The sequence below is a fragment of the Eptesicus fuscus genome, chromosome 4 (assembly GCF_027574615.1).
Source record: "Eptesicus fuscus isolate TK198812 chromosome 4, DD_ASM_mEF_20220401, whole genome shotgun sequence".
Taxonomy (NCBI): domain Eukaryota; kingdom Metazoa; phylum Chordata; class Mammalia; order Chiroptera; family Vespertilionidae; genus Eptesicus; species Eptesicus fuscus.
Genome location: NC_072476.1, coordinates 19,663,845 through 19,690,351, shown reverse-complemented (window position 1 = coordinate 19,690,351; position 26,507 = coordinate 19,663,845). Strand labels below are relative to the sequence as shown.

Sequence of the window (26,507 nt, the reverse complement as noted above, 5' to 3'; positions counted from 1 at the left end):
AGATAAATTAAGCAAGTAATTCCATTTATAATTACATAAAAAATAATAAAATAATTAGGAATAAATTTAACCAAGGATGTAAAATATATGTACTCAGAAAACTATAAGTCACTGAAGAGAGAAATTGAACAAGATATAAATAAATGGAAGGACATACTGTGTTCATGAATAGGAAGAACTAACAGTGTTAAATGTCCATACTACAAAACCAACCTACAGATTCAGTGCAATCTCTATCAAAACACGAATGACATTTTTCAGAGAACTAGAATAAGTAATCTTAAAATTTATGTGGAACCACAAAAACAACAACAACCTGAATAGCCAAAGCAATCTTTTTTTTCTGCCAAAGCAATCCTGATATAGAAGAACAAAATTGGATGTTTCACGCTATCAGGTATCAAACTATACTAGAAGGATATAGTAATCAAAACAGTATGGTACTGGCATAAAAACAGACACATACATCAATAGAACAGAATATAGAACCCACAAATAAACCCATGTGTTTATGGTCAATCCATCCACGACAAAGGGAAACAAAACACAACAAAAATTTAAAAATGGGACTACATCAAACTAAAGAGTTTCTGCCCAGCAAAGGAGACTGCCAACAAAATGAAAAGACAACCTATTGAATGGGAGAATATATTCACCAATGATATATCTGAAAAAGAGTTAATATCCAAAATATATATAAGGAACTCATACAACTTAACATAAAAAAACAAACCAAAAAACCAACAATCTGATTTTTAAAAATGGGCAGATGACTTGAACAGACATTTTTCCGAAGAGGATATATATACACATATGGCCAACAGACATATGAAAAGATTCTCAAAGTCACTAATCATCAGAGAAATGAAAATTAAAACCACAATGAGATATCATGTCATACCTCTCAGAATGGTTATCATCAATAAATCTACAAGCAAGTGTTAGTATGTGGAGAGAAGAGAACCCTCATGTGCTGTTGTTGGAATTACATATTGGTGCAGCATGGAGGGTCCTCAAAAATTAAAAATAGAACTACCATGTGACCCAGCAATTCCACTTCTGGGTATTTATCCAAAGAAATCCTAAAAACTCACTCGAAAAGACACATGTACCCGCATGTTCACTGCAACGTTATTAACAATAGCCAAGATATGGAAGCAACTAAGTGTCTGTCAATAGACAAATGGGTAAAGAAGATATGGCGCATATACACAATGGAATATTACTCAGCTATATGAAAAGAATGAAATCTTGCCATTTGCGGTAACATGGGTGGACCTAGTGGGTATTATGCTAAGTAAAATAAGTCAGATGGAGAAAGACAAATACCATATGATTTCACTTATATGTGAAATCTAAAAAACAAAATAAATAAACAAACAAATAGACACAAACTCATAGAAACAGAGAACATTTTGATGGTGGCCAGATGGGAGGGGGTTGGAAGGATGGGTAAAAAGGGGGAAGGTATAAAAATGTACAAATCGCCATTTATAAAAATAGTCACGGGGATGTAAAGTACAGCATAGGGACTATGGCTTTCTTTGGAAGGAGCACTTTTCAAGCTGCTGAGTGAGGATATGTAGTCCAAGTAGAGAGAAACAGTCTTGTTGAGTGGAGGAAAGAGATGGAATTCAAGAATGCTACCATACCTGAGACTCTCAGGGCAAGGCATAGAAGAGGAAGGAGCCACACAGAAGGAGCCCCAGAAATCTACAGACATTCACCTTAGATCCTTGGCCAAATCCTAAATTATCCTATATAATATGAAAATCGACCCAATGGTGGAACGACTGGTCGATATGATGTGAACTGAGCACCAGGAGGCAGAAGCTCAACGCAGGAGCTGCGCCCCTGGTGGTCAGTGCGCTCCCACACAGGGAGTGTTGCTCAGCCACAGACCGGGCTGATGGCTGGTGAGCACAGTGCCGGTGGCAGGAGCCTCTCCCACCTCCACAGCAGCACTAGGATGTTCGACTGAGGGCTCCTAGACTGTGAGAGGGTGCAGGCCAGGCTGAGGGACACTCCCCCCCCCAGTGCACGAATTTCATGCACCAGGCCTCTAGTGTATATATAAACTGAGACTCTATGAGGCCTAGTGGAAACAGCTCTTGGGGGGAGTGGGTTGATAATCAAAGAGAAATTTTAGAGATCATACAGCTCCAACCCTGTCTAAGAGAAAAGACCTTGATAAATATCCTAGGTATTGGTTGATATCTCTAGAATGGCCAAGCCTGAAGAGTATGTACCACACCCTACAAGAAGGGGCTATATACTAGAACTAATAGGGGTGAGAGTGAGGGAAGACCTGAATTATACCCATGTTAACAGCTGGAAACAAATCCTTAATAGGTTCAAGGTGACCAGTCAGTAATTTAACTGTCTGCAAGAACAAAACTCCATTATTCATTTATTTTTTTATTTTTTAAATATATTTTGATTTTTGAGAGAAAAAACAGAAAGATAGAAACATTGATGAGAAACATCATCAATCAGCTGTCTCCTGCATGCCCACCCCCACACACAGAGTGTTGAGTCCACAACCCAGGCATGTAACCTGACCAGGAAGTGAACCTGTGACCTCTTGGTTCCTGGCTCGATGTTCAACTGCTGAGCTATACCAGCTGGGCAAAACTCTATTTTTTAGAGAAAGATAATATTATCCAGAATCTCTACAACATAACATACAGTGTTCAGCATACAATCCAAAATGGCTAGTTATGTGAAATAGGAAAATACAGTTAATAAAAAAAGATCCACAGATGACCCAGACAATTTAAAATATGTTAAAGAATTTAGAGATAAAAGGAGACAGTGGATGGAGAGATGGAACAATAAAAGAAAAATGGCAACTCTAGCCCCAGCCGGTGTGGCTCAGTGATTGAGCACTGACATATGAACAAGAAAGTCACAGTTCAATTCTCAGTCAGGGCATATTACCTGGGTTGTGGGCTCGATCTCCAGTAGGGGGCATGCAGGAGGCAGCTGATCAATGATCTCTCTCATCATTGATGTTTCTCTCTCTCCCCCTCTCCCTTTCTAAAATCAATAAAAGTATTTTTTAAAGAAAAAAACAAATCTTAAAACCAACCAAATAGAAGTTTTACAATTGAAAAGTATAAATATCTGAAATGAAAAATCCATTAGATGAATTTAACAGCCAACTGGATACAGCCCAAGAAAGAATCAGTGAATCTGAAAACAGGTAAATAGTAGTTATTCAAAACTGAAGCACAGAAAGAAACAAGAATTAAAAAGGAAATTGAGAAAGGGAGAAAGAAACAAAGAACAGATATCTGAGATCTGCAGGACAGTGTCAAGTTATCTAACATACATACATGTATTGGATGCTCAGAGAGAGAATAGGGCAGAAGAATAACTTAAGAGATAACAGCCAGTAATTTATTGAATTTGATAAAAGCTATTAACCTACAAGTCCAGGAAGCTCAGCAAATTCCACACAGGATTAATACAAAAAAGATCACACCTAGGCACAACCTAATCAGATTTGTGGAAACCAAAGAAAAAGAGAAAATCTTTAAAGCAGTTAAAAGATGAAAGAGACATTTGTGTGAACAACAATAATCATGACAGTTGAATTCATTAGATACAGTGGAAGCCAGAAGAAAACAAAGTGACTGGTGAGGAAAAACACTGTCAACCTAGTATTCCATATCCAACAAAAAACAGTCTTCAAAAATGAGGCAGAGATTTCAGGCAGAAATGAGAGAATTTGTCACCACCAGACTCTTGGTGGAAGAGATATTAAAAGAAATTGTTCATACCCAAGAGGAATGATTCTACATGGAAGCCCATATCTGCAGAAAGGGATGAGAAACAATCCAAAGATCTTACTTTTTCAGATGTTTTTCTCCTGCTAATCTGAATTTGGAAAGGAAAGGACGAGAAATTTTTTACCTTCCTCTCAATTGGGCATACAGTCAGTTCCAGGATTGCTAACTTTGGTAAGAATTTTTACCCTCCACTGGCTTCTGCCAGTTTTCTCAGGATCCTATTGCAGGTTCCAGAGCAAACAGGATATCCCAGTGGGTTTCATCTGAGTCATCCAGAAACTACAGTGAAAGAAAAATAATTTTCCCTCTACCCTTCTGTGTTGTTGGCTGAGACCACTGTAATAAAAGATAGATTAACAATAGAAAAATGAACAGAAGTTTATTAACACGCATGCCTCCTGTAAATACAGGTGATGCCCAGGAGAAACGAGTCAACTCCCACGGTGGCTGGAGCCACCAGCTTAAATAACATCTTCAGCTAAAGACAAAAGAAAGGTGTTGGAAGCCAGTAATGGGGAGGTTACCAGCAAAAGCGTGATAAACAAGGGTAAGTTCGTTATGCAGATCTTTAGTTATGCCTTGTTCGTTGATAAGATTCTCTTGAAATTTAGTCATCCTTCTCTTTCCAGGTACGGAGAAGGAGACAGCCAACTGGATACAAACCTCCTTTCCAAATGGAGGTTTCCTTTATAAATAAATTTCCCTTACAAAAAGTTAACTTTTCTGTTTTTCAGAGTTTCTACCATTTCTCAAAATGATCAGCTCAAAATAATCCTTATGCCTAAGAAACATATTTGGGGGTGGCATATTCTTGCTACCTTTCAGTACTTTTGAATGCAACAATTAAAAACTGAGAAAAAGCCTTTTATTTTTTTATGACAAATACCAAATACTGTACTATCGTTTCCCAACTTCCAGTTAAACGTTTCCTAGGACCCAGGCCCAGCTCTGGGACTCCTACAGTTTCACTAGGTGTTAGGAGGTCCCTTTTGCCAAAAAGTAGAAACAACCAAATGTCCATTGACTGGTGGTAAAAATATAATTTAAAACCCCCCACACAATATGCTAAGTGAAAGGGGTCAGACCAAAAGGTCACATGTTATATGATTCCATATGTGAAATGTCCAGAATTGATAAATCCATAGGAACAGAGAGTAGATCAGTGGTTGCTAGGACATGAGGAGGATGGGAGGATTGTGAGGGATGACAGTGTTACCTGTGATGTTGGCAGGGAAATAGTACCAGTTGTTACCGGTGAAGCTGGACCTCGGTTCAACTGAGTTTGGCCAAGAATTCCGAGCCAGGAACTCAAGTTACAGAAGTAGTAGAAGTGAGCCAAGCTAGGCTGAGGCTCGGGAAACAGGTTACAAAGGCAGAAGAAGGGCCCTTGGAGCTTAGGAGAGAAATGCAAAGGTAATGCATTGGGGGGGATGTGGGGCAGAAGGGGGGAAGGGAAAGGCTCAAGCATGCTCCTGAGAGGAAAGCCAGCCCTGGGTGCTTCCTCTTGAAGGTTTTATTTTTATTTTTTAAAATATATTTTTATTGATTTCAGAGAGGGAGAGGGAGAGAGACATCAATGATGAGGGAGAATCACTGATCGAATGCCTCCTGCACGCTGCCTTCTGGGGATTGAGCCTGCAACCTGGGCATGTGCCCTGACTGGGAATTGAACTGTGACCTCCTGGTTCATAGGTCAACGCTCAATCACTGAGCACACCGGCCAGGGCTCCTGAAGGTTTTAAAGGCTGGGGCTGACCTAGCCGGTTTGGCTCAGTGGATAGAGGTTGGCCTGTGGACTGAAGGGTCTCAGGTTCGATTCGGGTCAAGGGCATATACCTTGATTGCAGGCTCCAACTCCCGCGCCGCCCCCCTCCTCCCCCGGCCCAGTTGTGGCCCAAGTGGGAGGCAACCAATCAATGTGTCTCTCTCATATGGATGTTTCTCTTTCTGGCTCTCTCCCTCCCTTCTACTCTCTCTAAAAAAAAAAAAAAATAAAAAAAAAATTAATAAATGAATAATAACTAAATTAAGGCTGGGAGTTTAGCAGAGGATCTCAATAGAATATTCATCTGCTTTATGCTGATGCACCAAAATGAGGTCTATTCCCTTAACGTCATCTACTCTTGGGTGTGATTGGCACAAATGGCACTAATTGGATTTTTGTTCTCTATCTCCCTGAGTAGGGTGATTGAAGCTATTTACCCTCTGGTTGGAGGGAAGTGTAAATCACTCTTAAGTGTCCTTGGTTAGGGAAGATGCTTGGCCTTTTAACTATCTGTCTCAATTTCCCTATTCCACTTGTTCTGGCTTACTAGTCTGTCTCAACAGCTAATGGGTATGGAGTTTTTTTTTTTTGGGGGGGGGGTGATTAAAGTGTTCTGGGATTTAGATAGTGGTGATGGTTGCACAACCTTGTGACTACTAAAAGCCACTTAATTAAAGGGGTGAATTTTGTGGTATGTGAACTTTATGGTATATTTCAATTCTTTAGAAGAGACTAGTAAAAAAAAAAAAAAAGGAAAGCATTGCAAATGATATTTTTGTTTCATAATAAAACAAGAGATTATTTTCCAAAAGAAAGAAAGAAAAAGAAAACTCTTGGTTTTTGCAGACTTCTTTAGTCCCCCGTCCACCCACCCAGACAATCTTTTGTCTGCTGCCACCCAATCAGATTTGCCTTTTAATTTGGAGCTTGGCTGGTAAATTAGAAAGGAGCTCCCAAGTAAAGAGGAGTCCTACATGGATCTGAGCCTCCCACACTCCATGACTCACTTTACCCAGTAACAGGCTTCCCTTCCTGTTTATCAGCTGGGAGAAAGGACAAAATGGCACTTGGTTTTGCGGGGTGTTTTTTTTTTTTTATCCTTACTGAGGACATATATTTCATGGATGAGAGGGAGAGAAGATGGGAGAGGGGGAGAGGTTGGGAGAAACATCAATATGAGAGAGAAACATCAATTGGCTGCCTCCCAAGGATCAAACCCACAACCTGGGTATGTGCCCTGATCGGTAATCGAACCTGCAACCTTTTGGTACACAGGATGATGCTCTAACCCAGTGGTCGGCAAATCTCGGCTCGCGAGCCACATGCGTCTCTTTGGCCCCTCGAGTGTGGCTCTTCCACAAAATACCACGGCCTGGGAGAGTCTATTTTGAAGAATTGGTGTTAGAAGAAGTTTAAGTTTAAAAAATGTGGCTCTCAAAAGAAATTTCAATCGTTGTACTGTTGATATTTGGCTCTGTTGACTAATGAGTTTGCCGACAACTGCTCTAACCAACTGAGCCGCACCATCCAGGGCAAAATGACACTTGCTTTCTGTGGGGGCGTTTTCCACAAATTTTATGTAAGCCAAACTTTGCAAACAACGGTTTCCTTAGCAACCTCTGACCCATTCTCTTCAAATACAATTGCTCTCCAATAATAGAACTGTCCTTTCCCAGCCAACAAAAGTTCATTTTGAGATCTCACTTAAGAAAGAAAAGCTTAGTTTCTCACAAAGGTTGGCCACGGAGAAGCACTTGCAGGAATGTCGGTCTTTTGGGTTTTATGGTGAACCCTGGGACAGGTGACCAAGTCAGGTATGCACGCGCAGGGACCTCCTGTTCTAGAGAGGAGATGCTGCCTGGAGCCCTGCCCCCCACGTTGTCACTGCCCATCACACTCAGCCAGCTTCCCAGCCTAGACCACAGCAGGCCCTGCTCATTTTACTAGCCTTAGTCAGTCAACAGTTTAGGAAAGATGTGAGTCAACTCATCCAAAGTATAGGGTGACCAAATTTATCTGCGTGACCCTGACCAGCTGCGGCCCGATCTCTCTGGACCAGGCTTCATGGGCCTGCAAACCGTGCAGTCAGGGCCCTGCACTCAGAAGAGCCCCCTCGCGTGCCTGAACGCTCTGCTGTCACCACATGAATCATCATAATTTTTGAATGAGGGGTCCTGCCTTTTCATTCAATACAAGGCCCCGCAAATTATGTAGCTAGTTCTGCTTCAGAGTCACTTAACACAGGATCTCAGGTGCCTGGGGAGGTCAGTTTCCATAAAACAAGGGACTGGCCAGCCATGGAGCCTCAGTGGCCCTGTGGGTCTGACCACACCCAGCCCCGGCACCCTGGGCTCTGGCCAGCCGGACTAGCTGAGAACAGCCATTCCCAGCTGTGCTCTGGGATCTGAAAGGCCCTTCCTTTCCTGAGAAGCCTCCTTTGGGGTTTCAAGAAGGAAGTGGAGACACAGAGAGGAAACCGCAAACACTTAAAACTCTAATAGCAGTACCACCTCTCGGTCCATGTTCCCTCCTGAGGGCAGGGGAAGGGCTCTATGTGCTGCCTGTCACCCTGAAGCCACCGTGGGGAGGGGAGCGAGCTGTTCTCCCATGTGTGACACCACAGCAGCTCTGCTCTGAGAGACGAGGAGTGACTGAGACCACCAGCAAAGCTGGGACGTGGACACAAGGGGTCTCTTTGACCTGGGCACCTTGGGTCAGGTGTTGATTTCTGCAGCGCCTGGACCAGAGGAGCCGGTGGTGTCAGCCAGGGCCGCGTCCACTCTGCTGACAGAGGTTTCCCTGTTAAGGACACTGGGGGGCCATGGCCCAGCCAGCTCATCTGTCCCTGGGAACATTCTCTTACAGAGAAACCCAACGAGGAAGAGAAAGCGGGAGCAGGACTGTCAACTTCTGCGTTTCTAAAAGTAACTTTGTAAAAAGATGAAAGGACCCCAGCATTGCGCTTATTATAATCAAAGAGCTAAAGTCCCCAGCTCAGAGAAAACTTAAATGTAGGCTGTTTCCTTTTCTTGTCTAAGTCCTAAACTCGGCCTCCAGACTTTTAGTTCTGAAGGCTAAATTTAAAGCCAGAATGAATCCCCACTCTGTCCTTGCCCACCTATCCCTCTGCCCGAGCCAGGAAGGCTGCTGACAGACCAGACCCTGCTGCCCAGACTGAGCTGGGAACACCTGAAGGACCTCAGACGCCTGCATGAGCTCTTTGCCCCTTTCGTCACTCTGGTGACCACCCTGGGAGCTGATTACACCCCCAAAAATCTTCTGGGAACACTTGAGGCCCGAGCCCTGCAAAAAGGATTAAGGCAACTGAGAAGAGACATGTTTTTCCAATTAGTGATAAACCACCCATGTTGGAACTTTTTGCGAAACTGGCCACTTGCTTTCACATTACCCAAGTTTCCTCATTCAGTCTTTCTCCATTAATGAGTTCACAAGGTTTTCAAGCAAACTGGGTACCGAAGGCCCATAACCGAGGAATAAGTAGGATACTGATGGCAAAATGCCTCCACCAGAATGCAAACACCAAGGGTCTCATCTTCTGTGAGCCGTGCAAGGAGGGAGTGGATGGAAAATTGACCTACCAAACACTCTACTTCGGGTTCGTTCACACACACCAACGAGTGCAATTATGTTTATGTTGCAATTGGATATACATTTTACTACATGCATACATTTTTTTAAAAGAATTTTTTCCCACTGACATTTCTTTCCCAAGCCAAGTCTGGTCCAGCCTGCCAAAGCGGGGAGACCAAGATCCCAATCCAGTGAGCTCAGACAGTGAGCTCATGCTCCTTAAAGAGCCTTATCGCGAGCCAGAAAGGCGGAGAATGCGGGGAAAGCAGGGAAATGCCATTCTCACGCCTGCGAAGACAAAGCTAGGCAGCTCTGGCAGCAGGGAAGTGAGAAGAGCCATCAACCTGTCAGATACAGTCCACATGAGCTTAACAAGGCCATTCTTATTCCCATTTTGCAGACGAGGTAACAGAGGCCCAAGGAGGCTGTGTGCCCCAGACCGCACACACCTTGAGTGGTGGTGGAGCTGGGACTTGAACCCATGATGTCTGTCTCTGGAATCTGCTTTTCTCCTTAGGCTCTGCATCTGCCAGGTCCTTGAGGAGGACAACTCTCAGGTGCCCCCTCCAAGATTCCCACCCTGGTGTATACGCACCTTCTCAATCCAATACTAATCTAAGTGGTGCTGTGATGAGAATTTGGAGATATAATTAAAGCCCCAAGTCAGCTGACCTTCAGGTGAATGGGCCTGACCTTATCACATGAGCCCTTTAACCTGGGGCCTGGAGGACAGACGAGGGAATCGGATGGGAAGCACAAGAATTTGGCACTGTTGCTGCTTAAAGATGAAGGGGGATTCGTGGCAAGGAACGAGTGTGGCTCTGGGAATTAAGTAAGTAAATTAAGTAAGTCCCCAATTTACAGCCGGCAGGGGAATGAGGACCTGTATGGCAAGGAACTAAACATTGCCAACAATCGGAGGGAGATTGGAAAGGATTCTTCCTGAAGCCTCCTGAAGAGCTCAGCCAGTCAGCACCTCGATTTCAGCCCAGTGAGGCCTCGAGCAGAGAAGCCAACCATGCTGTGTCAGACAAACTGCCAATCTGTCTCTCGGCACTATGGTCCCTGACCAATGGCCTCACGCGCCAGTCCCAGCTGTCACATCCGCCAAAGACTCTGCATCCTCAGCTGGCCCTGCAGGCCTCCCTGAGGCCCCACGCTGCCATAATGGGCTCCTGCAGGCCCCTGAGAGCTCTGCTCATTCTCCGCAGGAACCAGGGTAAGTGCAGCGGGAGAGGACTGGCTTTGCGATTACTAGTAGAAGATGCTGAGCAAGTCTACAGCCTCTCAGGGCCTCAGCTGTCTCACCTGCTTTCGTAACTGCTGACTTCTGGGCAAGCCAGACAGCTCTGGACCTGTGCCGCCAATACCAGCTGCATGTAGCTGTTTAAATTCAACTTCGGATAAAATATAGGAGGCCCAGCTAAATTTGAATTTTAGATAAATGGATAATTTTTTAGTATAACTAAATCCCAAAAATTGCATGGGACATACTCATACTAAAAATGTATGTTTATCTGAAATTCAAATTTAACTGGGCAGTCTGTATTCTTTAATTAATAAAATTCATTTTTCAGAACAATATTAAGTCTATGGAAAAATTGTGACAATAGCAGAGTTTCCATACCCCTGACACTCAGTTCCCCCTGTCATGAACATCTTACATTGGTATGATACGTTTGTCACAATCAATGGACCACTCTTAATATATTATCATTATTATTATTATTATTAACTAAAGGGCATATTCTTCAGATTTCCTTAGTTTTTCCTAGAGACTTTTTTTTCTATTCTTGGTACCAGAAATCATTATCTACAAGTATAGGCATCTGATTTTTTTAAAACTCACTTTGAAGCCCTGGCCGGTGTAGCAGTTGGTTGGAGCATAAAGTTTGCAGGTTTAATCCTCAGTCAGGGTGCTTAGGGTAGGCAACCAATTGATGTTTCTCGCTCACATTGATGTTTCCCACTTACATTGATGCTCCTCTCTCTCTCTCTCTCTCCCCCCACCCCCTTCCGCTCTCTCTAAAATCAATAAAAACATATCCTTGGGTGAGGATTTTTTTTTTAAGTCACTTTGGAGCAAAAAGTAATTAATTAATATTTTCTTTTTGTAAATCAATCAAAATTATACCATATTTTTTGTCAGATCGTCAAAAAAAATTTTTTTTGGTGTGCCGCAGAATTTTAGTAATTGGTTTATGTGTGCCATGAGATGAAAACGGTTGAAAAATCGCTGTTCTAGAATATCAAGTAAAAGCAAACAGTCTACCCAAACATAGGTCGTTCACATACCACCCATTCTATTGTTCACTTAATATTTTCCTTTAAATGGACTTTAAAAAAAGAAAAAGAAAACCAGAGATCAGTACCTTGTGTTGTCCTTAGCAGCAGCCCAGCACCAAGGAGGGTCGAGGGTCGAGGCCCAGAACAGCCAGTGGGCGGTCTAGCCCAGCTCCTTTGCATGAGCTTCTTCCATCCTGTTTTTCCTCCTCCTCAGGGAAACTGGGGACAAGTGGCCCTGTTGGTCCTGGTCCTAAGGGCCCCTGTGTCAGTCCTTCATTTGTCCTTCCTCTGGCCAAGGTCCAGCTCCTCCGGACTCCAGGGTCCCCAGCAAAAGAGGCAAAGGGCTCAGCGGTCAACCATCTTCGGGGCAGCTCTGATTCCCGGCCCGCTGCCTCCAGGCCAGGAACCTGTGGATAGGCGGCTGCTACACCTGGCAGGTTTTAAGATGCACGCGGAGAGCTTTCTAAATACTTAGATTAGGGCTGAGGCCGGGTTAAAGGCATCCCAGGTGGGGCTGGTGATGAGCCACGCCTGACAGTGCTGAGGCCCACGTGCAGGATGCACAGACTCAGTAGTTCCTGGGAAAGTCCGTTACTTAAACTTCCATTCTATTCTGGATGGGAAGCCTAGAACAGTTTTTTGCATCTCAGTTGTGATATCTCACAGAGACCAATTCAGTTCATTAGTAGAGCTACCCAGAAAATATGTATTAAACCGTAATCCCTTTTAAGTGGTAGCACAGTTGTGTAGTGGAAGACCCGAGTCTGACTTTCTAAAACAGGCACGGAATATTTAACGGGAACTCTGGCTCTGCTCTTTCCTCATCTCAATGGATACAAACATAGGTGCTAACAGGCCACGCTGAGAAACTCCTTCCCTTTTCCAGTTTGCCCAGGAGGAAGGGAAACTTAAGAGTGTGGTGTTTCCAGGTGCTAGAGCCCATGTTTCTTCTTCACCATCTTTGTCATGTCTCCGGTCCCTTGGATTAGGGACAACTAGACTGCATCCCCTCTGGGTTGCCACCATTGTATTTTGGTGATGGGTTAACTTACTTCTTGAGTTCCACAGGTTCACAGGTGGATTATATCCAGGGCCTCTCCCCTACCAGATGCATATGATTTAGATGATGAGATCCTATAAATGGGATGAGGATTGGGGGCTGTGGGACAGGGTGAATTATTTTGCATCTGGATGGACCTGCATCTTTAGGGGCCAGAGGGCAGTCTGGGTAGGTAGAATGCCTTCCCTTCCCTCCAAAGATGCCCACATCCTAATCCCTGGAACCTATGAATATGTTACCTTATGTGGCAAAAGGGCCTTTGCAGATGTGATTAGATAGATTAAGGGCCTTGAGCTGGGGAGATTAGCCTGGTGAGCCCAATCTAATCATGAGTCCTTAAAAGCGGAGACTAGGTGGCAAGCAAGAGAGGTGAGGCAGAGTGGGAGGTCAGAGAGATTTGAAGGCTAAGAAGACACCGTGCTTCACAGGGAGCAGCCCAGTGTTTTTTGTTCACCGCGTATCCCCAGAGCCTGGGACCCAGCAGGTGTTGAGGAAGTGCTCGGTGACAGAAAGACCAATGAAGTGACTGCCTGGACTCCAGTTAACAGCCATGTGGACAAGCTCCCTCATCTCTGTGACTCCACATCTTCCCTTTGCTACAGATGACGGAGGTCAGTCACCCAGTTAATAAACAGTAGGGCTGGAGCTCAAAGTAGGACCATCGGAACCCATCTGGTTGCCAAATCCAATGCCATTCCCCACATGCTACCCCCAAGACGGCTTGGCCACAATGGGCAACACCCCCGGGATGGACAGCTGTGAAGCTTATGGCCTGCTTTTATTTCTTTGCTTCCTTCTTGTGGCCACTGGCTGTCGTCCCATTTTGGATGGCACAAGCCAGCAGGGGGTGCTAGCACCTAAATGTAAAGACCATGAGCTCCCACTGGAGGACTAAGCAGGCTGAGTCTGATGAAGCAAGACTGCTGATACAAATCTTCTTAGAAAAAAGGGTTGGAGAGAACAGCCCTTATTGGAGAATATCACAGGGCTGACTGTATTACCCAATATTCTTAAAAACAACAAACACCCATGAACTCCCAGGGCTAGTCTGAGGTGTTTCTACATAAAAGGCATCTCAAGCCCTAGCTGGTTTGGCTCAGTGGCTAGAGCACTGGCCTGCAGACTGAAGGGTCATGGGCTCGATTCCAGTTGGGGTACATGCCCGGGTTTCAGGCTCAATCCCCAGTAGCAGGTGTGCGAGAGACAGCTGATCAGTCATTCTCTCTCACCATTAATGTTTCTATCTCTCTCTCCCTCTCCCTCTCTGAAATGAATTTTTAAAAATTTTTTTAAAAGCCATCTCAGGATGAAAGCCCTGGACACCTCTCCTACAACATCGGACACAAGCTGGCCTGAGACCTGTCTCTGCTACAGCCTGCTAGCCAGATGCTCTTGGGCAAAGGGCTTCCATCTCCTTGGCTGCAGTTTTCATAGGCACAGGGGCAATGACACAGTAAAATGAAATAACAGGGGTAAGCTTCTAGCAGTCCCTGGCACATAACTCTTGGTTGAATTTGCATTCTTTAACCAGAGATGGTTGATGATTCTTGTAGGACTAGATTTCTTCCCCCCACCCCACCCCCAACTCAGCAGTCTCCCTCCTTTTCCTCCAGACGGTTCTGTCTTTGCCGAGTCGTCTTTATCTGTTCAGAACATTCGAAAACACCCTAGCAAGCACCCTCAGGCCAGTTACAAAATGCCCTGGGGTGCTTGATTTAAAAGGTACACTTAAGCATGGCCTTTAAGGGCTCCTTTCATTTGAAAACTTGTGTGCCGAGTGCAAATTCAAGAACATTGTGCCTTGCCTGACCAGAGTGGATCAGTGGTTGAGCATCGACCTATAAACCGGGAGGTCATGGTTCAATTCCTGGTCAAGGCATATGCCCGGGTTGCAGGCTTGATCCCCAGTGTGAGGCAGGCATGAGGCAGCCAATTAATGATTCTCTTTCATCATTGATGTCTCTCTCTCTCTCTCTCTGTCTGTCTCTCTCTCTCTCTGTCTCTCTCTCCCCCCTCCTCTGAAATAAATAAAAATATATATTTTTTAAAAAAAACATTGTGCCTTTGCTTGTACATTCCCTCTGTCTTCCTAACTACAAAACAGCCCTTCACTGAACATTTACTCACTGCCCATATATATTACACAAGGCCCGATGCTGGGTGGAGACAGAGAGAGATGTAAGACACAATCACATCACTGGAGGCCCCTCCAATGCAGACAGAGAATGTGCCTATCTGCAGAGATCTGCACTGAGAAGGGGGCTCTAATCTGGTTTCTATGAACCTGCCGGGTACCATCCTGTGGACAAATCATGTCCACTTCACAGACTGACCTCCAAGCCCAAGTGCAGTCAGGAAAGGGCAGGACCAGGATTGGAGCTCAGGTGTGGCTAAGTCTCTCCTTTACCTCAAGCAGGTAGGGGGGCCCTAAAAGATGTGCTTTTGCACAGCCTCCAAGATGTCTGCTAAATGTAGGTCACTATGGCAGAAAAACAATCCTCCCCCTTCTTATTCTTGCAAACAGGCAGCTGTTCAGGGAGTTTGGACCGTGGCCTGAGGTTTAGCAACATGAGGCTAGGCAACACGGGACATTTGGTGGCCCAACAGATCTCAGGACCATACCATCACGGCCGACACCCCTGGGATTTGAAGACGACTACACACAGCGTGTCTTTCAGGTCCTTTTTCTCCTTGGCCATTAAACAAAAAACAGGCCAGGAGACAAAACACAGCTACTTCACGTGTCATTCTGTCCCCTTCCTGCTTCACCTGATGCATAAGATTTTTGTGGTAAAACATGAGCTTTACAAGAATATGCAACAGAAAGAATTAGGGAACTCAGTGATCCAAAAACCAGCTAAATGAGGAGTTTCTTTTCTTTTTTTTTCTTCTAATGTAAAGCAGTTCCAAGAAAAGTGAAGTCACAGCCCGGGTGCTTATTTTCAGTTCTTAGAAAAGAGCCGATTTCAAAAGAGAAGCAGCACGGCCCGGGCACACAGTCTGCCCTTCTCTGGCGAGGAGTGCGTGATGATAAACCAACTTTGATTTGGCACCAGCACACTGACACCCCTACCCAAGATGCGTTCCCATCTGATGATGTCAAGGAGGAAACGTTAGCCGAAACAGTGAGAGATATTATATTCAGGGAAACCACAGGAGCTCAGCTAACATGCTGAAGCGGTAGGGAGCCACAGGGAGCCACGGGCAGTCTGTGGGACTGTGGGAAAAACAGGGCACCCTCCTTTTCCCACCTCCCATACTGCTGCGTTCCTTTGCTGCTCAGGCAGCCATACCAGCCCAATTAGCAATTTTCAATCAGACATTACTTACCAGAAGTTAGGTAGGGGCAAACAGGGTAGAACATGGCAGAGGTTCTCAGCAGCCCGGCTCAATTTTCTAGAAGAAAAGCAGATCTCAGATAAGGGGAACCGCAGTCTAAGGTCTTAAGGGGCCTACCACATACCCAGTTCAAGGGCTGCTATTGGGAGCTCCATGATAATTGTGAAAAAAAGCTTTAACCTAAGAATCCTATAACTGAGGTCCCAAGGACCAAATTAAATGTCAAGGTAATCAAAAGCAGCTGATCGACTGTCCCACCCAGAAGGAGCCTAAGGAGACAGGAGGACTGAATGTAATGGGGTGTCCTGGATGGGATCCTGGAACAGGAAAGGACATTAGAAAAAAACAAAGAAAATCTAAAGTATAGACTTTAGTTAATACCTCCATATTGGTTCATTGATTATAACAAACGTACCATACTAATGTAAGATGTTAATAATGAAGGAAACGGGATGTGGTATATGGGAACTCTTTGTACTATCTTTGTAATTTTTCTGTATACCTAAAATTATTCTAAAAAAATATATAGTTTTTAAAGGCCACTGATGGATGTAAGAACTTACTATTCCTCCCAGCAACTATCATTCGGTGGCTACCATGTGCCAGGCACACATGAAAGTGATTTAGATGAATCTTCATTTATTCCTCACATCAGTGCTATGAGCTGGGTATAATCTGCATCTTATAGATGAGGAAATTAAAGCTCAGAGAGGTTAGGTAACTTGTTTACAGTCACACAGCAAGTTTAACAACAAATGAAGGGCTCATATTCAGGTCTATAGGGCTGCAAAGCTCCAGAAATAGCTCAGCAACATTGCCTGAAAATCCCCAAACTCTGAACATAAACCTCCTCAAAACAAGCTTCAAGAGGTCAACAAACCCAGATCAGTAATAAAAATGATGCATTATTTCCAATTTGCCCACCTTTAAAAGAAAATGCAACATAGCAAATCCAAAACATTGAAAATACCAAATGCTGGTGAGGATGTAGAACAACAAAAACTCATATACTGCTGATGAGAAAGCAAAAGGGTATAGTCACTTAGGAAGACAGTCCTAGAGACTGAAGATGTGTTCCCCCATATTCCTACGTTGAAATGTGGGGGCCTGTGAGAGGTGATTAGATCAGGATGGCAGAGCCCTCATGAATGGGATCAGGGCCCTTGTAAGAGACCCCCGAGCTCCCTTCTCTCCTGCCACGTGAAGACACGGTAAAAGGACGCCATCTCTGAACCAGGAAGCAGCACCTTCATTCTGCCAGTACACTGATCTTGAACTCTCAGCCTTCAAAACTGCGGAAAATAAATTTCAATTGTTTTTAGGCCCCCGAGTCTATGGCGTTTGTTATAGTAGCCCCAAGGAACTGAGACAGTCTGGCCATTTCTTACAAGGTTAAACATAGGCTTGCACATGATCACCAGTTGTGCTCCCAGGCATTTACTCTGGTAAGTAGAAAACATGTCCACAAAACCTGCACACAAATGTTCATTTAAGCTCTATTAATAATTGCAAAAACTGGAATCAAATCGATGTCCTTCAGTAGGTGCATGGGTAAACAAAGCATGGTACATCCATACAATGGAGAATTATTCAGCAATAAAAATAATCGGGCCCTGGTCAGTGTGGCTCAGTTGAGTATCATCTTATGCAACATAAGTTTGCTGGCCCAATTCCCAGTCACAGCACATGCCCAGATTATGAGCTTGATCCCCAGTAGGGGGCGTGCAGGAGGCAGTCAATCAATGTTCACGCTATCATTGATGTTTTCCTCTCTCCCTCTAAAAATATCAAGTTTAAAAATCTTAAAAAAAAGAAATTGGTATCAAGTTGTGAAAAGACATGGAGAAATGTTAAATGTATATCCCTAAGTCAAAGAAGCCAGTCTGAAAAAAACACAACTATATCCTGTATGATTCCAACTACATGACATACTGGAAAAGGCAAAACTATGGAGGTAATAGGCAAATAAATCAGTGGTCATGAAGGGGGAGGAAGGGATGAACAGGCGGAGCACACAGGATTTTCAGGGCAGTGAAACTATGCAGTATGATACCATATGGTAGATAAATGTAAAACGTATACAACTGTGTATCACAGAGAGTGACCTATAATGTAAATTATGGACTTTAGTTAATAATAATGTATCATCAATTATAAAAGAAACTGAGGAACAGGGTATATGGGAACTATGTACTTTTTGCTCTTTTTTTTCCTATAAATATAAAGATGCTCTAAAACTGGGTCTATTAAAAAAAACATACAAGCCGAAACTGGTTTGGCTCAGTGGATAGAGCGTCGGCCTTCGGACTGAAAGGTCCCAGGTTCGATTCCGGTCAAGGGCATGTACCTTGGTTGCGGGCATATCCCCAGTAGGGGGTGTGCAAGAGGCAGCTGATCGATGTTTCTCTCTCATCGATGTTTCTAACTCTCTATCCCTCTCTCTTCCTCTCTGTAAAAAATCAATAAAATATATTTAAAAACAAAACATACAGCATGTAAAACAATTTATTAGTGGTAGAAGATAAATAATCCAGCAAAACTCGACAGCAATGTTGAAACAAAACCTGACTCCTTTGACATTTATAATCTAAAGGGAAAAGAGGGTTGAGTAAGAAGCAGAGAGCAGAAATCCAGTGTTCAATATAATCCCAACAAATAGTCCTTCCATACCAAAAATGTAGAACTCTACACAGGAGGATGCTCCCTTGAAGTATCTCATCAAATGTTAAAAGACCGAAGTTAAAGTTGAGTGAATGCCTGAAAGTTGTTCTCAATCTTTAATTTTAATTTCAACAAGAATTTCAGCATGTCCTATCATCACCCACATCTAAGGGAAATGGACCATAAGGGTTGAGTGGTGTTCAAGAGAGCTGTATCTCTGAGAGGCTGCTGTACCGCTTGACTTGCAAACTGGATATGGAAGTTGTTGATGGAGAAGACGTGGGGCCATGATGTCATTCTTCTTTCACGCAGTCTATTTTCCTGCCCATAACCACACTTTAATCACCACGGACAATGACTGAGATTCAAAGTTTGTACCATAAAATAGGATCGCAGCAGTAATGGAAAAAGTATCATCACTAGTAAAACCTGAGAAATGCAACATGAGATTCTGTGTGCATTAGAGAGAATGAACACACATAAACCAAAACAGAGAGAGAGAATGAACACAACATCTGCTTTTCATCAAAGCACAGGGGCAGCAGGGGCTGAGTTAACTGGTGTCCCAGAAATCCTACATCTGGACAACTGGTGAGCCAAAGCAAAGCTCTCCGAGGAACTTTTGAGAAATACACATTGAACAATGTCCGTGAAATCCACATGGAATAAGAACTTAAGTCCTTTCAGAATTTCCGTTGTTTTTAATGGTTTCCGTTTTTACTTCCAACATCATCTAAGGAATATTCCTGTGTAAATCTTCTACTTCCAGTGCCCACATGCTTTCATGGACGGGATTATCAGAGAGATCTGTCATCTTCACAGCCTGAAGGCAAGGCTCAGGGCTATAGGCCTGAATCACTCCCATTACCATCACATACTTTCCTAGAAGAAAAAAGACCATGGTAATATTCACATTGATAGAAAAAAACAAAAACAAAACAGACCCAGTCCTTCAGAGGGCTTCACTTTATCAGAGAGGCAAATTGGAGACTTTAAAGAAAAAAAAAATGCAGAGTAGAGATCAAAATGCCAAGGCGGTCAGTGATCTATCTATCTATCTGTCTATCTATCTATCTATCTATCTATCTATCTATCTAAAAAGAGCAAAAAGTACATAGTTCCTGTATATTCCCTTCATCAGTTTCTCCTATTAACATCTTGCATTGCTGGAATACATCTACACTAATAAAAGGAAAAGATGCAAATTGACCGTACCTTCGCGACACCCACCAGCCAATCAGGAGTTGAGTATGCAAATTAACCCAACAAAGATGGAAGGTTAATTTGCATACACAGATACCGAGAGGCCAGGGGCAGGACGCAGGCGTCCCACACTGCCCCAGTTGCTCCAGGCCTGTGGGCAGCGTGGGAAGGCAGAAAGGTAGCTCCAGGTCAGAGCAAAGGCAGAAAGGCAGCTCTGGGCTGGAGTGAAGGCGGTGCTGGAAGCCAGGGGAAGGAAGGCCCATTCTTGCATGAATCTTCGTGCATTGGGACTTTAGTTTGTTATAATTGATGACACATTATTATTAACTAAAGTCCATAATTTACATCATGGGTCACTCTTTGTAATATACAGTTCTGTAAGTTTTACATTTATCTACCATTCTGGTATCATACCACATAGTTTCACTGCCCTAAGTTCAACATTTAACTTGGAACATGACATCTGTATATTCTTTGGTTTCTGGTTTTCAAATGTTAAAAAAATAAAAATAAAAATCAGCAAGCTACCATCTTGCACAAAACAATCACGCCCAAGGAATGGAAAAGACTCACATCAGAGTATGAGCTATAGTTAGACAGACTGCTCTCAGGAAGGGGCAGAAAACCCAAGCTTTCTCTTGTCCTTGTTCCTTGCTCAAAGCCACAGAGTATGTGACTGGTTGCAGTCATGGGACCAATCCTCTTTCTGCAAAGACAGCCCCTAACAGCCCCAAAGCAAATCCAATTTTCCCTCCATGTTGCCAAAAGATCTGGGCAAGCTACAGCACCCCTCCACCCCACCCCCTGCTGCCCCGTTGTTCTAACTGCCTAGGACCAATCCCTGCCACCTCCTCCTTTATCCTGACCACCAGCTGGGTACACATAAGCAAATCAACAAGAGGGCAGGCTGCCATCAGGATGATCTAATGACATATTAACTGTGACTCTCTTCCCATTCTAGTGGAGAAGTGGCTCTCCTTGAAAGCAAAACTTGGCAGGTCTTAACCACACAAAACTCAATTGTATAAAAATACCCAAACACAGCAGGAGGGGCAGGCACGCTGCCAGGCCCCCTCCATGCCCTTCCAGGCCACTTTAATCACATGCCTCCAACAGCCGGGCTGAGTCTGCATGTGGGTCTGACTGAAGGAAGCCAGGCAAGCTGACACCTGACCCTCTGGTTTTCAACTCCTGAAAGGATGTACTTAGGTTTCTCTGAACTCACCTCCAGATTCTACTAAGCAAATAACATAGCATTCCTCAGTGACAGAGGCTAGTTCTAAAAATACATTTGCCATACTCTCTGTGAATGGCCCTAAAGTGCTGGTAAAGAGAGAACCCTCAAAAAACAAACAAACAAACATGAATAAAGACACAGGAAAGAAAGAACAAGCTCAAGGAGATCCTAACCAGGAGAGGCTAACAGGAGCCGCACTGTGAAGGCACCCACAACTAGAGGGATGAGCTCAAAGGCATGCGTGCTTTCCTCCCTGAGATCAGACAAGCTGGCTACTAGTCCTGTCCATCATTCCTTCTCCTCCACAGTCTCTCCCCACTGTTTCCCCTTCCCCTCTGTGGTCAGGCCTTCATCCCCTGCCCATTTCAATCGCTGCTTCCTCTTCACAACCATCCCTATTGCACTGCGTCAGCGACCTTTCTCAAATGCAGCTCCTGCCTCCAGAACCCTCTGATCACAATGCGCAGTCTTGGCCACTGTTTGTTTCCCCCCTCTCCACTGCAGACTGAGAGAGTTCTGACTCAATTCTGCATATGCAGCACCTGACATTTATGGAAACAAACTGCTGGCTGTTCCAGAGGAGAAAGCAGTGGGGGTACAGCACTGACGTGATGACTATAGCCAAAGGCCACCTTGAAACAGGCAGGTCCTTCCACAAACAGCTCACTCAGCAGGATGGGAGCCCTCCCACCTTTCACTGCTGCCCCACATTCTGCTTCAGGTTCCACAAAGGTCCAGGGCTCTCTCTCACCTCCAAGCCTCTACACATGCTGTTCCATAGACCTGGACAATCTCCTGCCTCAGGTAGACATAGGGTGGCCAGTTGTTCTGGTTTTAAAACTGGAAGTCCCATAGCCTGGACTCCCCTCCGTCCTAGGCAACCTGGGTAGATTGGACCCTGCAGGTAACTCCAACACATCCTTCAGGTCACCTCCTCGAATAAGCCTTCCCTGACCCTACAGGCCTGGGCCAGTTGTCGCTCCTCTGCTCCTCTGGCAACCTGTGCTCAGGCCTAGATATTACTTCGTGTTTTAGTGGTCTGTTTACTTTCTTGGCTCTCCGCCTGCAGGCAGTAACTAGGTTGCCAATCGAGATTTGGTATTAAGAAGAGGCAATGGCATGACCCCTGCCAGCAAGCATTCAGGCAGTGGGTAAGTCAGACAGGTTCACCAATGCCCATCAGTTCAAATGCTAAGGTACCCACTGATGCCAAACTCATGCCATGGCTGGGACTAGACATGGGCGACACCAAGCAGCTCGGGTTACATGCTAGGCCAAGGGTCAGCAAACTTTTTCTGTAGAGGGCCAGATACTTACAATATTTCAGACTTTGCAGGTGATAGTGTGTCTATCGCAACTACTTAATTCTGTAGTTGATATTATATAAATGAATGTGTCACAATAGAACTTTACTTAGAGCCCTGGCTGGTGTGGCTCAGTTGGTTAAGCATAATCCAGTGCACCCAAAGGTCACAGGTTGATTCTCACTCAAAGAACATGCCCAGGTTTCGGGGTGAGTGTGGAAGGCAACCAATAGATGTTGCTCTCTTTCCCTCTCCCTTCCACTCTCTCTAAAATCTATAAAAAGAAAAAATACAGAAATATATTAAAATTTTATCTCAAAAAATAACTTGAATATTACTTGTGATTTTTTCAACTATTTGAAATGTGAAAACCGTTTTTAGTTTGTCGACCATTTGAAGAGAGGAGGCAGCCTGCAGTTCACTGAGCCAGTGCTAGACTAATGCTGCAGCAGAGGGCTGAGAGGGAGGGACGCTGAACAATGGGGCAGGGGCTGGGGCAAGAAGGGAACAGGAGTATTTCACTGTAAGGCACAATGGTCACTATTTTTTGAACTATCACAATTTTTTGAAAAATCACCTCCTGCGAGGGGGTTTGTTACAAAAACAATGCTGGGGGTCTCTTCCCTGAAGATTACAACTAGGTTTGTGTGTATGTGTGCGCGTGCGCTGCGTGCAGTGTGTGTGTGTGGGTGGGGGGGGGGGGTAGGGTGGGCCCTGGGAACCTGCATTTTCAAAGATCCGGCTGCAGGTGATGCCTATCATCAGGAGAGCTTGGGCAACGCTAGATTGGGCTTGGAACCGGAGGGAAGGGTCCTGAATCAGGGAACCAGCACTGGCAAAGCCCGGAGGAGGGACGACCAGGCCCTGCCCTCTGGCTGCACAAAACAAGGGTCAGTCCCGAGTTCCACTCTGGCCATTACCTGGGGCGACGCAGGGCCGCCCGCGCGGCACCCGCTCCAGGCCGCACACCGAGAAGGCCCCGCTCGGGTCCCGCAGCCGCGCCTTGCCGCCGCCCGCCTCCACCACCGTGCCCTGCATCCACACGGCCGCCAGCTCCAGCGGCGCGCGGCCCGCCGCCGCCCGTGACAGCCGCCACGCGCCCGGGCCGCCTTCCGTGTTGCGCCGCAGCTGCTCCGCCAGCACCTTGATCGGCGGTGACGACGGCAGCCTCACGGCCCCCGGGCCCCCGCCAGAAAACGAGTCCGCCCCCGCTGCCGCTGCCATGATGCTTGGCGGCCACTTTCCCGCCAACTTTGAAAGGCAGCGGGGCCGGCCTACGGACACCAATCAGGGGAGAGCTGGAGGAGCCGGCCAATGGTCGGTCAGAAGGCGGGACCTCCCGGTGGAGCGGCCCACACAAGCCAACAGGAGTGCGCATGCGCACGTAAAGTAAATACCCGCCCCCAAGCTGGGAATGAATTAAAAGAGAATAAATAAATAAAGGGAGCCCGGCCTGTGTGGCTCAATGGTCTACCTATGAACCAGAAGGTCTCTGTTAGATTCCAGGTCAGGGCACATTCCCCGGGGGTTGTGGGCTCAATCCCTAGTGGGGGGCGCATAGCAGGCAGCCAGGCAGCCAATCAATGATTATCCTATCTCTCCCTTCCTCCCTCCCTCCCCCCTCCCTTCCTCCCTCCCCCCCTCCCTGCCTCCCTCCTTCCTTTCCTCTCTCCCTTCCCTCCTTCCTTCCTCTGTAATCAATAAATATATATATATTTAAAAATAATAAATGTAGGGAGGTAAAGAACCTGTTTAACACACCTTAAAATTTGGTGTGCACGCATATCACCTGGAGAACGTAAATATATCTTTACATCTTCTTGCCTAGGAGAGTACTCTGGGGTTAATAAATAGTAAATACTGAAAGGAATAGTACCATATGAGCTCATGTTTATTGGGAGTGATCAAGAGTTGAGTCAAGCCCTGGCCAGTGTGGCTCAGTAATTGGATTGTCAGCCAGCACACGGAAAGGTCCCAGGTTCGATTTTCAGTCAATGCTTGAGGCAACCAGTTGATATCTCTCTCTTTCTCTGCCCCACCCTGCTCCCTTCCACTCTATGAAAAGCAATGGGAAAATAACCTAGGGGAGGATTAACAGAACAGCAACAACAACAAAGAATCGAGTCAAGCCCAAAGCATGCCTGGTGTGGCTAAATGGTTGAGTGGTGACCCATGCACTTAGAGGTTGCAGATTAGATTTCCCCCATCAGGGCACATGCCTGGGTTGGGAGGCAGCTGATCAATGTTTCCCCTCTCATTGATGTTTCTCTCTCTTCCTCTCTATTCCTCTTTCTGAAAAAATCTTTTCAAAAAGATGACATTCTTAAAAAAAAAAAAAAGAATTGGGTCAAGAGAGAAGGCTGAGAAGAGGGACAAGGACTGCTAGTAAAATTACCCTTCCTTTTATTGTATATATAAAATATCCTCCCCCCATGAGTGAGGACATTTTTTTCCATTGATTTTTAGAGAGTAGAAGGGAGGGGGAGAGAGAGAGAAAAGAGAGACAAATGTATTGCTTGCCTCCTGCTGGAGCCCCAACCAGGGGCAGGGATTGAACCTGCCACGGAGGTATGTGCCCTTGACCAGAAATTGAACCCGGACCCTTCGGTCTGTGGGCTGACACTCTAACCACTGAGCAAGCCAACCAGGGCTATTTATTATATTTTAATAACATAAAATAAATTAAAAGTTAATACATATATTACTATATTTCTTACAAAAGAAATGCACATTCATTATGGAAAATTCCGAAAAGTAAATATAAACTAAGAAGAAAATTGTAAAAAGCACTGAGATACTGTATATATCCACTGTTAACATTTGGGTGTATTGGCATCCAGGTTTTAAGAAATACATATAGTTATATAATTTTGATATTGAAATAGTTATGTATATATATATATATACATTTTTTGAAAGAGAGGAAGGGAGAAGGAGAGAGAAGGGGAGAGAAATAACGATGTGAGAGAGAAACTATGGAAGCCCCTTTCACGTCCCGCGTGATTTAGGGTTCCGGTTCAGGGTTCGAGTTCTGGAGAAGGCCGCACACAAATGAAAAAGAGACTTTAGAAAATATTTAATTTGGGAAATGGGGGCCAGGCGGTAGTCCAGCTCTAGTGGGAGAACTACTACTCGCTCTGGCTTTTCCATCCCTTTTATTAAGATTAAAATTATAGGATACACCCATATCTCCTAGGCAGGAAACTCCAATAAAAGCCAATCAGTGAATTTAGGACTATAGGTGGGGGCTTCTTCAACTACCAATATCTAATAATTAGCTCTGACCCTTTAGAGCAATTAAGGTTGACCAGCGCTCCAAATTCCCTGTCCACAGCTCTCTATTATTAAAACAATGATCGGCTTCCGGCAAGAAATACTGATCGGTTGTCTCCTGCACACACCCCAACCGGGGATTGAACCTGCAACCTAGGCATGTGCCCTGAAACGGCATCCTTTTGGTGCATGGGATGATGCTCAGCCAACTGAGCCACACCAGCCAGTGTTGTGTATCTTATTTTCACTTAATAATAAACATCTTTCCATGCTTTCTCCTGAATGCCTGCATAATATTCTATCTGTCTCATCTCCCATCTAACCAATATGCTGGAGTTGGACATCAAGGCTATTTCCAATTTGTTCCTTAAAATCGCCACTGTGAACTGACTTGAGCTAAATATTTGTGCACATGTTTCAGATAAATTCCTAGAAATGGAATTGATCCCTAAAAATTAGATGTCCCCAATCAGCAAAATCCACAAAACCTAACCAACCCTTAAAATCATAAGACCAGTCCTTAGGAGACTCTGTACTCCCAGGGGTTCCTGCAATGCTGGGCATACAAAGGGTATTCAGTAAGAGCTTGGTTTTTATAAAGCAGCTAAAACATATTGTCTGCACTCACATCCCTAGAATGCAAGCTCTTCTGTTGTCTGGGCAGCTTGTGTGTAAACTAACGTGCGGCTCCTTGGAATCTCCTACAAAAAATATCCAAGAGGTTGCTAGCAGCGTTTCACTAGCGCCTGAAGTTGTGACATTGGAGTCTCAAATTATTGTTGTGAGCAGACAAGTGGGGTGTATTGACACATGCTAGGAGACTCACCTCCATGGAAGATTATCTCTCTTTCTACCCACTACTCTCACTTTGGACCTCAAACAACCCCCTTGGCCCCAGCTTCCAAGTGAGTTCAAAGCCTTCTGGAAAGGGGATTTCCTGCCACCTGAGGACAAAGGTCAGGCAAGGGGAATTCTGGGCCTTGGCCTCACACTC

The 26,507-nt window shown here is 44.8% G+C and overlaps 1 protein-coding gene and 1 non-coding gene across 2 annotated transcripts; one reads left to right on the top strand and one right to left on the bottom strand.

The window, feature by feature from the left end:
• Positions 1–13,378: 13,378 nt before the first annotated feature.
• On the top strand, positions 13,379–13,506 carry LOC114231633 (small Cajal body-specific RNA 4). Its single transcript, XR_003617616.1, has one exon. It is a non-coding gene; the product is annotated as a small Cajal body-specific RNA 4 (non-coding RNA).
• A 4,830-nt stretch (positions 13,507–18,336) lies between these two features.
• On the bottom strand, positions 18,337–23,464 carry RMI2 (RecQ mediated genome instability 2). Its single transcript, XM_008141755.3, has 2 exons — positions 23,161–23,464; positions 18,337–19,378 (listed from the first exon to the last, which is right to left on the bottom strand). Exons 1-2 carry the CDS (start codon positions 23,462–23,464, stop codon positions 19,230–19,232), a joined length of 453 nt encoding a protein of 150 aa, XP_008139977.2. The 3' UTR covers positions 18,337–19,229.
• Between the last annotated feature and the right edge of the window lie 3,043 nt (positions 23,465–26,507).

Bases quoted from the DNA above. Each gene is read 5' to 3' on its own strand.
- RMI2 (XM_008141755.3), bottom strand. From the start codon at position 23,464: ATGGCAGCGGCAGCGGGGGCGGACTCGTTTTCTGGCGGGGGCCCGGGG. The intron at 19,379-23,160 runs GTAATGGCCAGA...TTTTTCTTCTAG, and splicing joins GCGGCCCTGCGTCGCCCCAG to GAAAGTATGTGATGGTAATG.